Source organism: Diuraphis noxia, unplaced genomic scaffold, assembly GCF_037042655.1.
Source record: "Diuraphis noxia isolate RWA-SAM2 unplaced genomic scaffold, SU_Dnox_SAM2 contig0002, whole genome shotgun sequence".
Classification (NCBI taxonomy): Eukaryota; Metazoa; Arthropoda; class Insecta; order Hemiptera; family Aphididae; genus Diuraphis; species Diuraphis noxia.
The window spans coordinates 34,242,360-34,256,793 of record NW_028301712.1 but is presented as its reverse complement, the minus strand read 5'-3'; the positions used below and the strand labels follow the sequence as shown (position 1 = coordinate 34,256,793).

Genomic DNA, 14,434 nt, shown 5'->3' with positions numbered 1-14,434 from the left:
TTATCACGTCTTAACGATATCATTATCGTGTGTGTGTGTGTGTATGTGTGTTAGACGGGTGTCGTAGTATAGTATTGTAATAGTCGTATTATTATAATAATATTATACGACGATGTGCGGTAGTGGTGCACCGCAATGTAACGGGTGCGTCGGGGCCCGCGGGGGTACTAAGCGGTGTCGTAGGGGGGAATGCGGCGGCGGCGGCGACACGCCGTGTGTGCGCGCTGCCGACGGTGCGCAGTGTGTTCTTTTTATTTACTAGTGCCGGACACGATGGGCTGCAGACTGCGCGGTCGATGCACCGACTCGCCGTATACGATCCGACGACGACATGGTGTTCAAAGGTGAGACGATCGCATAACTTTTAACTCACACCGTATATTATAGTATTAAAATATAACATTGTCGCGTATTGGTACACTCAGTGGCGTGCCGGAAAAGATTTTTGAGGCTATTATTGCCTCGAGTCGAAATTGGGTGGTTGTGTGATAAAATGTATAATAATTACAAAAAATTATTTAAGTCCGTATGTTGAGTTGGCGAGTTCTTAAATTTCATTTAATCTCGATTGATTTAGCACGCCACTGATGGTGGTAGATTACAGCATTTTTGTTGTTATGTTATTATACCATGATTCGCCTCGTATAGGCATCATAATGTATACGTTTTCCGCATCCATGTGCAGTGTCAGTGTGCCTGCGTACTATGTATTTTGGACTTTAATTTCAGATATATTTCTACGTCTTGAACAAGTTTATGAATTATGGAATCCCATAATTTGATATGATCTCCTTTCTCCTTTTTAACTTGGAAACTGTAGATTAAGGGTTTACGTATTCTTGTCATCTACAAAAATAGACATTACTATTTTGAAGTTCAAGAACGATGGTCGTAAATCAATTTTGTGTAAAATGTATATTCATATATATATATATATATATATATATGTGTATTAATGTATTAGGTAGCTTTTATTAAGGAATCGTCCAAAGAAAATTTAGTCAATTTAAGTATGTATTGGAATTACCCATTTGTCGATCTATACAGGGTGATTTTTTTATCATGAACCACTCATTATTTCAAAAAGTATCAATGTTTTTGAAAATATTTTTTACAAAGTTTCATGTGGTCATTTTTTACTTTTTTGAATGACAACCTAGAGTTTTAATTTCATATTCCAAAGCAGAATATTTTTCTAAGTATTTTGATACCTACGTAAACATCGAATTTTGGACGAGTAGTTTATGAGTTAGAAGTATTTAAATTTTAGAGAAGTGGAATAGTGGAAAAACATTTTGCGGGGTAACCCCTTACCACTCCACTCTACCAATCTAAACTTTAAATACTTTAACTCATAAACTACTCGTCCAAAATTCGATTTTTACGTATCAAAATCCTTAGAAAAATATTCTGCTTTGGAATATGAAATTAAAATTCTAGGTTGTCATTCAAATAAGTAAAAACTTAAAAAATTACAAGGATAAAAAATATTAAAAAACATAATTTTTTAATAAAAACGTTGTTTTTTTAATAACATGAAACATTGTAAAAAAATATTTTCAAAAACATTGATACTTTTTGAAATAATGATGAAAAAATCACCCTTTATTTATAAATATTTATAAATATAGATATATGTTCGTTGTATAGCTTATATTTTGATCAACTATTACTGTATAATATATTTGCGTAATTGCGTATTATAGTGACATACTGACGTATTGTACATGTACAAATTTCTAAGTAAAACATCAAAAAACAGGTGAATAATTTCACGATTTCGATCCTATGTAATACCACTAATTATAGGTATACCCAGTAACTAGTTTATAGTGACATTACAACGTTCTATATTTTTCCGAAAAAAATGAATTGATTTTATATTTTAGGGATGAGCAACGTAAACATATTATTATATATACTATAAGTATAGTATCACAAGTCAAAATAATAGGTGTAAAATGATTTTGAAAAATATTCAATTTTTATCGTTCTGGAATTTAAAAAATAACTGTTTTTCTGGAAATAATATAAAAAATAAACATTTATATTATATTTAGGTAATAACATCATTATCCAAAAACATTTAACATTGTTCCATCCTTTATTGGACACAATGCATGGCAGCCTTGCGAAATTATGTTTTTATTGGTCACATCAGCTGTGTATTACAGTTATTCCGATCTCCGGTTGGCCGATTAAGTGACGAGTGGATAATGGCTATCGACGAACACCGACGACGAATAATTTTCGTTCGAGGATCATTCCGAAGTCTCCCGGAATGATGAAATCGTTTCATTTGTCACTAAAGATGATCACTCTATATATAGTACATGATAATAGATTAGTCATTTTGTTTCGATCGTCAGCCTTTTCTGATGTTATATTTATATAGACATAATGGGGCAAAGGGGAAGGTGATATTGATGTATCTATATCCCTACTCGTAAACACAAACCTTGAATAGGGCCGCTTAGAGAGTCAACCAGATGAGTTTGAGTGTGGGCCAACTACAATTCAGGAATAAAAATCATTTAAATACAAACAAAGAAGTTAATGGACCATTTGTTAATTTCGGGTCGTATATAATAATATAAATATCGATGAGCCAGGACAATCCTATAAGACGGAGTTAGTATAATATTTAAAATTAAAATATCGTTCAATTTCATTATTGTTTCACCCTCCTGAACACATCTAATATGTTAATCAATTCTATTATAAGTATAATATACCGGACTTGACGTCACTTAATTCGTGTATAAATGCATATCTATATTAAGTTAAAATTATTTCGAACTGTTTTTTTTTTTTGATTATTATTATTAAAACAAGTTATATGCATCATCAAGGTTAGGCCATAAACACCCCGGAGCTGTATATTTGGGTGTAATTCTCTTTTTATTTTATTTATTTTACACTACCTAACTATATCTATCATTATTATTTCAAGATCACCTGTCTCGCTTTCCTCCTCCGATTTATGTCTTGTGTTTGAAGCCTGAGCACAATCGGCTATCAGATCGTACCTTTGTCTCATACAAACACACACGACGCACATTCGTACGTAATTTATATTATTACGGTTTGTATATTAATCGTCGAGATTAGACACCTGTTGTTGACTGCTGCTACACGATGCTGTGAATCCTTATTGAATTTATCGAGTGTGCGCAGTCGTTATGGTGGAACAGCGGAAAAACTGCCGCTGAAGAATGGAACTGTATTACCTATATGGTTTAATCTTGAGATAGTCAAGAAAATTGCTGAGGTGTTAAGATTTCTGGCGCTAATAGGTCCCTCGGAATGAAAAACACGGAATCCGCAGTATCGCTGTGGAAAAAGTACCTATCTTACAATCGTAATCATAAGTTTCTGGCATAGGTATAATCGTCGCCGCAATAGTGCAAATATCGGCCAAGTGATCATTTTTATAATTTAGTTAAACATCAATATAACTTCATTAGCCCCAAATAACGTATAGTAGGTAGGTATATAAAACTATAAACCACAATGTTTTGTATTACGATAAATTCAATGATGAAATATTTCGGAAACGCGACCTACAAAATGCGTGTACCTACTACCTACTTATATAAGTCCCGACAATATTTGTCATCGACGACAATCAACAGAAATGCAATATACACGAAGGCAGTATAGGTACTACATCAATAACATGACCATATAAATGCATAGTAGCTTTTTTTTCGGACATTCACGCTTGATGATACACGCATAATATTGCAGTGTGGTAAAATGATTTATACCTTTATATGCAAAAATTGTCTACGATCGATATAATATATGTATTGATAATAGTTTTGTTTATTTTAGTTTTAACTTTCGACCGGTGCATAATAAATATCATCAGGTACCTGACGGCTATATTGCAAATATTCCATACCGTTATTAAAATAGTATTATTTATATAGATCACTGCGCGGGCCATGTGCCCATGTAGCCAAATATAATTTTAAAATATTATGTTATTAGTGTAATGCGTTGCGAAATCATGTCGGTCAGTCAGCACTTAGCTGAAACGGGTGGTCTTGTATACCTACATTGCAAACGCATTTTAGGGACATCGCCACATTATAATATTATATTTACGATATGATGTTATGCATATTATTGTATATTATATTATTATCAGTATACACGCGATCAGCGCATTTGAAGCATAATATTATCATGTATATTATTATTTATTAATGAACATCATTATAGATATTGATTGCCACGGCCACTAACTGTCCGCTGACATTCATCTTCGCGCGAGACAAGTGAATCGTTTTACTCGTCCTGTTTAAATTAATTGTCAATTTGATGTTTGAAATCGTTTAAACGGACTTTTATAAAATAATGTATTACAGTAACCGCGCGTGTACTATATTTAGATTGTCTATAATTTTGCCAAAATGTTGGTGTAGGTACTTCACGTTTCTATTGCAACATACAACGGTTTAATCATAAATCATTCACACTTTGCATTTGAGATTTCCATCGGTATTTGGTACATACTAATTAAGTAATATAATATATTATGATGTAAATTGATAAATTGTATTATCTTAAGCGCTTATAATACGTGTTAAAATTCAAACGTTAAACAACGTATTGTTATATCTTTATAAATTTATCATAATAATTTTTGCATCTATCTTCCTACATTATCAGTTATCCTAGCGAACTTGTTTAAATTTTTTTCTTTTTTGTACCTTTAAACGGCACGTCATCGAATTAATTGTTACCAAAATGTTGCAGAACGGTTTAAACTTATACATATTATGCTATAAAAATTAATACCATTCTTTAAATGTTTATATAAGAATATACAATATTAAATAATCATTTTACATAGTAAATATATTTCAGGATATTTGTTTAAAAATGATTCATAATACTAATATTATTGGCTACAATCTTTATTATTATACGCCTACCAACCAGTTTTTTTTACATCCGATTTTACTGATCATCGACATTACGCTGTATACTTACTAATCAATAATTAAATACGGATGATTAATCATCGTATAGTTTAGAATATACTTTGCGGGTGTTTACTGTGTTTTGAGTTCTCACAATAATTAACTTGTTTATTCTTTACGAAATAAAGGAAAAATAATTTAACTTATGACTAAAAATAATTACGATAAATATCAAAATATTATTCTTCAATTACTAAATCTATAGTTCTATACAATAATTATTTATACTTATGAAGTTATTATAAATAATAAACTTTAATGTACTAATATTTTTATTATTTATAAAATTTAAATTTATAATTTTTAGTATTTGATGTTGTCTGACGACTAGTTCATTAAATATTTCGTAGTTATAAACACAAACATTTTTATGATTTTTCAACTTCAAAATTACTTGCAAATTTTCGCGTTTTCGACAGATTTAGTAAATATTTGAACTATAAACGCTTATAATTTAATTGTAACGATTTTTAATTTTTTTTAGCTTCAATAAGAATAGCTCATAAGGAACCTTGTATTAAATTTTCAAGTTTTTTTTATCATCCAAAATTTTTTTCCGACATTTAAAAAAAAAATTCTCAAGAAAATTGCAGTGGTCTATAAATAACTCAAAAAAAGTCGAAAATTTTTGAAAATTAAACTGTATATAGATATCACTAACATAAATATTTGGTGAAAATTTTAAGTATTTACAGTGATTAGTTTTTGAATTACAACCATATAAAAAAATAGATTTGGTCGAAAATTGGTTTTGGGCAAAAATTCCCGTTTTTCTGTCATTTTTTTGTTGTTTTTCTCGATGTTTTTGAAAACTGTTGGAAAATGTCTACTTTTGACCTCTATAGGATATTCACTTTTACATCGAAAACCACCCCCAAACTTTGAAATCGTAGCATTATTTCGACTAGTTATGCTGTACACAGACACAAAAACAAACAAACAAAAAAAACACACATCATTGTAAAATCAATACATTTATCACTTCGTTCAGAATCTAAAATAATTTATCATTTTTATCTATGATGATATTATTTATATTATAATCAATAAACATAATTGTATGCCACTTTTACATTTTTAATCGAGACAATTATATACATTCAGGTTTCAAACAAAATCAAATGTCAGTAGGTAATAGCCGTATTTTGTGTTCAGTTATTTATAATAACTTGTGTATTAATAGTTGAAATATTAACATTGTTCAAAATAATACGTGGAAAGAAATTCGCAAAAACATTTAAAATATATTTTCAGTTTATTTATTCCCACGGTATTTAAGTACCTAAAAAAAGAAATAATGGATTTTATAATAATACTTTAATAGATACTTTTAATTAATTTAAAATTTTATAATATATCTACCTATATTCTTTTTTATATAGATTTTCAAAAAGGTAATTATATTATTACTATTATTATATATATATTTTTTTTTTAAATTCGTCGACATCATAGCTTTAGATTTTATAGTCTTAATGATCAAAACCATATTTAAAAATTAATGTAAATTAGGTAAAACGTTCATAATTTTGTAAGCTTTTTTTTTTAGAAGTAAAGTTGTCCTCGTGATTTATAACGAAATTCTAAACGTACTTTTAATTAAAAATTGAATCGTTTAAACTATTTAAAACTTTGGTTAATACTATTCAATATAAATAAAATATTACAAACATCATACTATTATAAAACATGGTACAATAATAATAATAATAATAATATGAAAGTAATTTTAAATCCTATCATAGATTATTGCGCCGGTTAATTTAAAGGTGAATGTTGTTTCTCATGCTAAGAAAATAATATCTTAATAAATCAATCAAATTATATAAGTTGGATCCCTTTTAAATAAATTAGAAAAATATATAAATACTTACCTAATATACTGAAAATATTTTAAAATTGACGTATAAATTATATCGAAACCTTATATTTTACCAGAGTTTTTAGTTAACAAGTTTGAAATTTTCTATAAAAACCAAGTTTATCAAATAAACTTATATTGCGTTATTTAATTACAGTATTGAAATACTATAAAAATTAAACCCATCGTTTTCTATGTAAAACGAATGAGTGATCCGTGTGCTTTTATGTGTGAAACGTTATAGTGCGAGGCTATAAAACAACGTCCATGTAACAAAATCTGTTTCCAATGTTTTCCTCGTTCGTGTACTCACACAATCGTTTAGGTCGACGCGTATATGAGTGGGTTATAAACGTATAAAGTGTATTGAGGTAAAAAAAAAAAATACCATACATTATAACTACATACAAACCCCGGAAGTACGGTGATATATATATATGTAGGGAATCTCTCCTCGACGGGATGTATCGGTAGTTCTTTGACAAAGTACAGAGTGGTTATTTTAATAGTAAACACTCAATATTTTAAAAAGCATTAAAGTTAATGTTGGTAATTTTTTCCCTCCATTTGTATTTATTACGAGACAAAATAGCTGAAAAATAATTATGTTATTATAGTCTTATCGTTATAATTATGACTCCATTTTTTTGAATTACAGCTAGCATACATTGTTAATTATATCTCGTTCCAAAGCATAATATTTTTCTGAGAATTTTGATGAATTCAATTTTAATTTCGATCAAGTTACAATTAATTATATATAAGTATTTAAAGCTTAGTTATCATGCGGAGTTGTAGACCAAAATTATTCTGGTTCCGAAAGTGAAATGAATGACATTCAAAAAAGTAATATATAAGGTATAATAATAGAGGTAGGTATAAACATAACATAATGTATTAATTATATAATAATGTTATGGTAAGCCTTACCTTAGTAGTTAGTAAACTTAATCATATCAGAACGAGTTAACATTATTTTAAATATGGCACATCAGATTGATTTCAATCCCCCATCACGTACCCCTAAGCTTGTAATTTATTGTACTTACAGGTAGCGTGTAGTTGACGAATTACGAAGGTAAAATTGTGTAGGGATATATTATATGAAAATATATTAATATAAAACAATAATATGATATTTTGATGGTTTGATAATATTCTAATACACTGTGACTCGACAATCAAAAGCATATAAGTACTTTGATTATGGAACATAAATGCGTGTACAAATTTAATAATATTATGTAGAAATAGCATAATAATAACTTTTCAGCACAAAGTTTTCGGTTCCGATCTGAATCGGGGAGGTCACCTCAAACACAAAACGAAATACAAGCGTGTCATAATACATGATTTATAATTATTACAAATAATATGTTATTATTATTGCCAAAATTGATCGTGGGTCGCGGCGGGTGTCCCGCGGCAGCCGAGACCAAGGATCTATATACCTATATACGACATACGTGTACACATTATGGAACCTACACGCATTTGATGGCCGGTCGAAATAATTAATTGGACGTATAGTACCGGAAAATATTATAGCGTCGTCTGACAGTCTCGCGCAGCGGCAAGAAGGCGATTGATCATTATTTATCGAGCGAGGGCGCGCACGTCACACGTCCGCATTGCACGCGTTATTTTATAAATTATTACAATCGTACGGATTTAGTGTTTACTACAAGTTTCGATATTACATAATATCATCCGTGTGCTGGAGTATTGATCGTATTTACGTTTTTTGATGGATGCCAGATTTCGGGATGTGATCCATACCAGGGAACACGAAAATCGTATAATCACCGTAACTTTTATCGTCGTCGCACAGTAATATTGCAATGATAATTAATATAATAATTAACTGTATATCTGTATACTGTATTAATTGTAATAATAGTTATTCTATCTGTGTTATCTACGTAATCGATACCGTAATATTACTCATAAATATTATAATTATTATCACGTTGGTCATGCGGTCTATGCATTTTTGCGCATAAGCCAACGCGTCGACGACTCCTCCGCGTCACACGTGTTCATCCGTCTGGCATGTCTAGTCATTGAACTGGCGGTCCAATCATTTAAAAAATTCGGGTGACTCGGGTGTGTCCGTCTGGTAGGTACTTGGCAGATTTTTTACGGATCCATTAATAATGTTATAGTTTCAATACTATTGTAACAATTACACGAGTCAATCGGTTCATAAACGTGCTAGTCCACGTGTGTCTGTTCGTCCGTATGATCTGTACTACATATACCTACGTCTGCGCCGTGTCACAATTTTATCATAATATCCTTTCATCGTATTCCAAAACACGACAAATTATAATAATATACGACCTTTTACATTTTAACACGGCACCCGCGAGTAAACAGTATTATCTACATAATTATCTCACTGCGAGTCTTCAACATAATAACGTCATCATTAAGCCAAGGGGGATGGTTGATAGGGGTCGTACAATCGGGGTCGTTGCTGAGGGATCGTGTGTGTTTCTGTCTTTTTCGGGCAACGGTGTATGTGTATGTGTGTGTGTGTGTGTGTGTGTGTGTGTGTCCGACGCATATAATATTCGAAGTATAACGCCGTCGTTTTTTTGGTTTTTTTTTTTTTTTTTTACCGAATATTATACCTAATTATTGTTTTTAAGATTCCGTATTAAATCGTAAACTTGCCTATCGTCTTCGGTTTAATGTCCCAGCAGTACATTATGTATATGTTACTCACCTGGTATTACGTATGTTCTACTGTGGGTGTGTATTAAATATTATACTTCATGGTTACGCTCGCATGTAGGCAAATAAACGTATCTAAATAAACGTACTGACAATACTGACATACAACAGTATACATAGACGCACGCATTTAGTATGAATATAATATATTGTGTGTGTGTATGTGAATCGAAGAATAGCCAAGAATGCGGATTTAAAAAATATAAAACGTTTTTATCGAATAATTTTTCCTTCTACTAATTCCACATAATATTAAATTAATTGTTAGTTTTTTTAGGCAAAATTGAATTAACACGTTTTTGTTAATTAATTTAACAATAAATTAACATTTTTAGGACTCATTATCTTAAAAATCAGTTTTCAAACTCGATATGAGTCTTTAATATTATATGCATATATTAATAAAATATGCTACATTACATTTAAAATTTATACATTGAAATAAGTACGTATTTTAAGTTACATTGATATAGAGATATCTTAAGTTATAATGTAATCTATTTATTATCTTTAAAAAACGTTAGATAATGAAAAATACCTTCATTATTATTAGTTGATAAAATTCGAGTTCAACTATAATGATTCAATGACTTGTTTCGTTCAACGATTTGCATTGGCTATTTTTAATACGTGGGTCTATTATGGATGGTATACAACTTTCTAATTTTTAATTTTTTACAGCATCAAATTCGTCATAAAAAGTAATTAAAAATTTTATTTGTATTCCAGCCAGTCGTAAAATAGGTCGAAAACTTAAAACTAGAGTATCACTTTTGATATTGGTCTTTTTAGCAATGCCAGCAGCTGCAAGAGATAACGATTTAGACTTCACGGTCGTGCCCATTACCTCGTTAACCATAAGACACTGTGGTCATATTCTAGTGAGTATCAATACTTAATATTTATGTTATTTTGGAATACTTCTACCCTCACCATCTGTACTCTGTTTACCATTTGCGTTTTGTTTAGATAGCCTCGAAAGCAAAAAACAACGAATTATACATGTCTATGAAATCCCGAAATCCTACCGAAGAATCGATAAACTTAAATAGAAACAATGACATCAAGATACTGAAAAGAGTGCGGACGCAGCTAAAAGTAGCTAGAAATCATTTTCGAAATAATCGAGAAGTAATCGCTCGGTTTTATTCGGATGTAAGTATATTCAGCCATTGATTGAAAAACATAAATATTAGGTTTATACAATAATTTTGTCATATTGTTATTTAAGATTTTTAAAAATCTGTACGTTTTTATTATTGGTAATTAAATCTCTGATAATATGAAACAATATTATCACTAATCGAAACGTTTATTGCTTTGGCCTTTAGACTTCCAATTATTTATTTATAGTAACAATAAACATGTACCTATATACATCACGGCGACATTAAATCAAAAATCAATACTGGTATAATTGTATAAGTAATTGCACCCAAGGTCAATTGTATGTATTATTCAATACTAAATATTTAATAATACACTGGCGTATTAGACCGATACAATCAGAGTAATTTTGTCCAGCATATCAGACCATCATTTATCAATATTATTAATTTACGTGATTTTAAGAGCACCTGCTATAATTCCTCATCAATTTAAGTACTTAACTATTCTTGTACAATCTTGTATATAGGAACACAGCGTTGAAATTATCTGCAGTGTAGAGTAGAAAAAAAATCTGAAATTAATGATGTTCACATTATCTGTCTGGCAAGTCTAAAGGTGTTTAATTCCAGCGGGGATACGAGTATTTGCATATACGTTTCCTGAAATTCTTATGTACATTTTAACGTACCATATATTATTATATTAAAATGCGCTGCGTCAACGTTTTTTAAGAATCTTTGAACAAAAAGAAATATTTACTTGTGTAACGTTTTGTAAAATATAATAAATTAATGTTAAGTGTTAAAACATAGGTTTTTTCGTTTTTTGTCGAAACTGCGTTGACGATTCATTCGAAGATAATACAGTATAAATATACGTTTACTTGTTTACAGGTGAAGACCGTGATGCAAACAAATTATCATTACGAGTGGTTGCCCTCTCAGTCGCTGGTTTGGTATAAGAAACATGTCAAAAAGCTTGACAAGGACACCAAGGTGAGCACAATTAATTGAAATTGTTACATATTATGCGCAGTTATATAATATATTATTATAGGTAATAGGCAGGTGGGTATATTCAGATTGAAAAATAGAATGATATTATTTCTCTTTCTACGTGTGTTTGACTTTGAATCGAAATTAATTATATAACTGTTATACTTAAGTGGTGCGTTTGCGCTTTTTGCGTTTTTACACAAGTCCATTGATTATTATATGGTAATAAGTAAGCGGCGAATTATATATAATATACAATGTATATATATTGTATATAACAATTATTATAATATTAGCGCATAAAGGTAATATAATATTCTATTCTATTCGTTAACACCACTTAGCGGCAATTACGCAAACATTCCAAAGCTCAATTTATAGTCTGGTGAGACATATCCCGTGTATACAAAATGTACACTAAAACAATTTATTCCGTACGACGGTCAAATGATAACAGTATAATAACGACCAACCAAGTCCTATAACACATGCCATCCGATGCATTATCACATAAACATCCGCATACATAGTTTATACCGTTGCAGTACTTTACGATGCAATTATATTACAATTTATAGTGTAGACATTAAAAGAATGTTTATATCGAAGATGAAATTCATTGTTAGAAATATATTTTGTATATCCCAAAATCCCGACGACTGGTAAACATCCGTACACCCTATACAAAAACGCTAGTAAATTATTTTTCAATCCATTATACACCACCTAAAACGATGTGGAAATTAATTTCAAAAATACTTTCCTGCAGGTTTAGTTGTATAAGATAAATATAGGTATACGAGTATCTTTAATAATTTATTATAATACCACACTCCCGGTATGATAGGAGTGGTGTTTTTCAAAAATTTTTCACGTAAAAATAGCTTTTGATTTTTTTTTAACGATTCGCGTCTAACGTCATTTAATCGCAACATCCCCAAGGAATATACTTAAAATCTATGGGAGAGGGGCGAGGAGGAGTGTTAAAAATACATTTGAATAAAAAGAAGCAATAAAATCCAAACGAAATCATTATCAATGACACGGTATCACTAAATCAAAAGTAATAAAAAACAATAAATTAATAAAATTTTGTCTATAAATTAGGGTCAGTAATGCGGATGGAACTTTGTATCATTATTGCGACTATGCTAGGTAGTAATTTTTGGTAAGCTATTTAGGGGCAATGATTATTAACAATCCGTGAGATAAATTACTTTTCCACTTAGTTCGTGAAAGTGACGTATTATATTCGATACAGCGACGGGTGCCAAAGTAGCTAATCAGTATATTAAGCATATTTTTTAACCAGCTCGTCTGCATAAAAAAAACTGAATTATTACCTCATTAAATTGAATAGGTTAGTGGGATGATCCACATATTAATAATTAACGTCAACGAAATACGTTGGTAAAATGTACAATAATATATGACGTTCTGTCGTAATGCGTGTAACGCATCGTTTACAAAATGCGCCATTTCTGTTCTACTTAATAACTGTCGACTGATGCAACGACGAAACGTAAACGAATTTATACTGATAAGATATTGACTTATACTTTTAAATATGTTTTAAAAATTCAAATAACATTTCAATGATTTTTTTTAAACAAAATATTACCTATCTTATTATAGATATACTATTTATTAAATTTAAGGAATAGATCGTAAAATGTATAAATCATCCATAAAATTTATCAATATAAAAATTTATTGTTTCTATTCACATGAATTAATTACACAATAATATAATATATAAAAACGAATATTTTTCAATAAAGACAATAAAGTATATACATATATCAATAGATTTCTTAAGCCGTCGGGAGTGTTTGTAGCTTGGTCTTTTAACCACTATATTGGCTAGTCGTCGATAAAGGGTGGCTCACGCATGCATTTTTTTTTCGGCCGATGAAAATCGAATATTTTTATATTTATGTATAGGATTATTGCATGGTTACAAATAACAAAATATTGATAATGATTTGATATCGGTTTCTATATCTATATTTATTAAACAAAATGTTTTTGGTTGTAATAATGATCCACTACGAAATCTATCACAATAATAATTCTAAAGTTTGGTTGGTAGATACATAAATAATCCTATGCCCGAGGTTGAGCAATTTGATGCCATTTTTTTTTTAAATTTTAAAGAGACTCAAAATAAAAATTTTTGGCTCACGAGAAAAATTTTTTGCTTGTATAGTGATGTCATTGGTTACGTAAAAAATTAAATATTTATTATAATTATATATCTACTATTAGACCGGTAGGTATATTATTTATATTTATTCAAAACCACCCAAATTACTGTGTAAACATATATGTTTAGTTTACATTTAACGGAGTCTAGTATAAAGTAGGGTAAATTCACTGACATTTATTTGTCATTGGCAACGAAGTGGAAGATCAGCGATAAATAGGATGGCTTAATAATTTAGTTTTGGCTTACGGAAATCGAAATTTTTTTTTTTTTTTTATTTAAATGGTTGCTCTTGATTACAGATTATATTTTTGTCGTTGGTCACAGAAAATAAAATAATTATTATGATTGGATATAACTATTATAGACTGGTCGTATTATTTTAAATTATTAGATCAACACAACCCAAATAACTATGTTAAAAATCAGTGCAGTTAGTTTACATTTAACGGATTTTAAGAATGTGTAAATCCACAGGCATTGTCTGATTTATCACGGTAAACGTGTAAAGGGTCATCTAATATTACAT

General features: G+C 29.8%; 1 protein-coding gene across 3 annotated transcripts in view; it reads left to right on the top strand.

Annotated features, from left to right (window-relative positions):
• Positions 1–225: 225 nt before the first annotated feature.
• Positions 226–14,434, top strand: part of LOC107165345 (uncharacterized) — a 30,485-nt gene continuing 16,276 nt past the window's right edge. For 2 of the 3 annotated variants that reach the window (XM_015513540.2, XM_015513534.2), the window contains exons 1-4: positions 226–344; positions 10,324–10,475; positions 10,564–10,749; positions 11,598–11,699. In XM_015513540.2, the coding sequence (XP_015369026.1) occupies positions 332–344; positions 10,324–10,475; positions 10,564–10,749; positions 11,598–11,699 (453 nt within the window). In that variant the 5' untranslated portion in view covers positions 226–331. Of the gene's footprint in view, positions 345–10,323; positions 10,476–10,563; positions 10,750–11,597; positions 11,700–14,434 lie in introns of those variants that run through there. The other variant, XM_015513549.2, reaches the window with a different exon arrangement.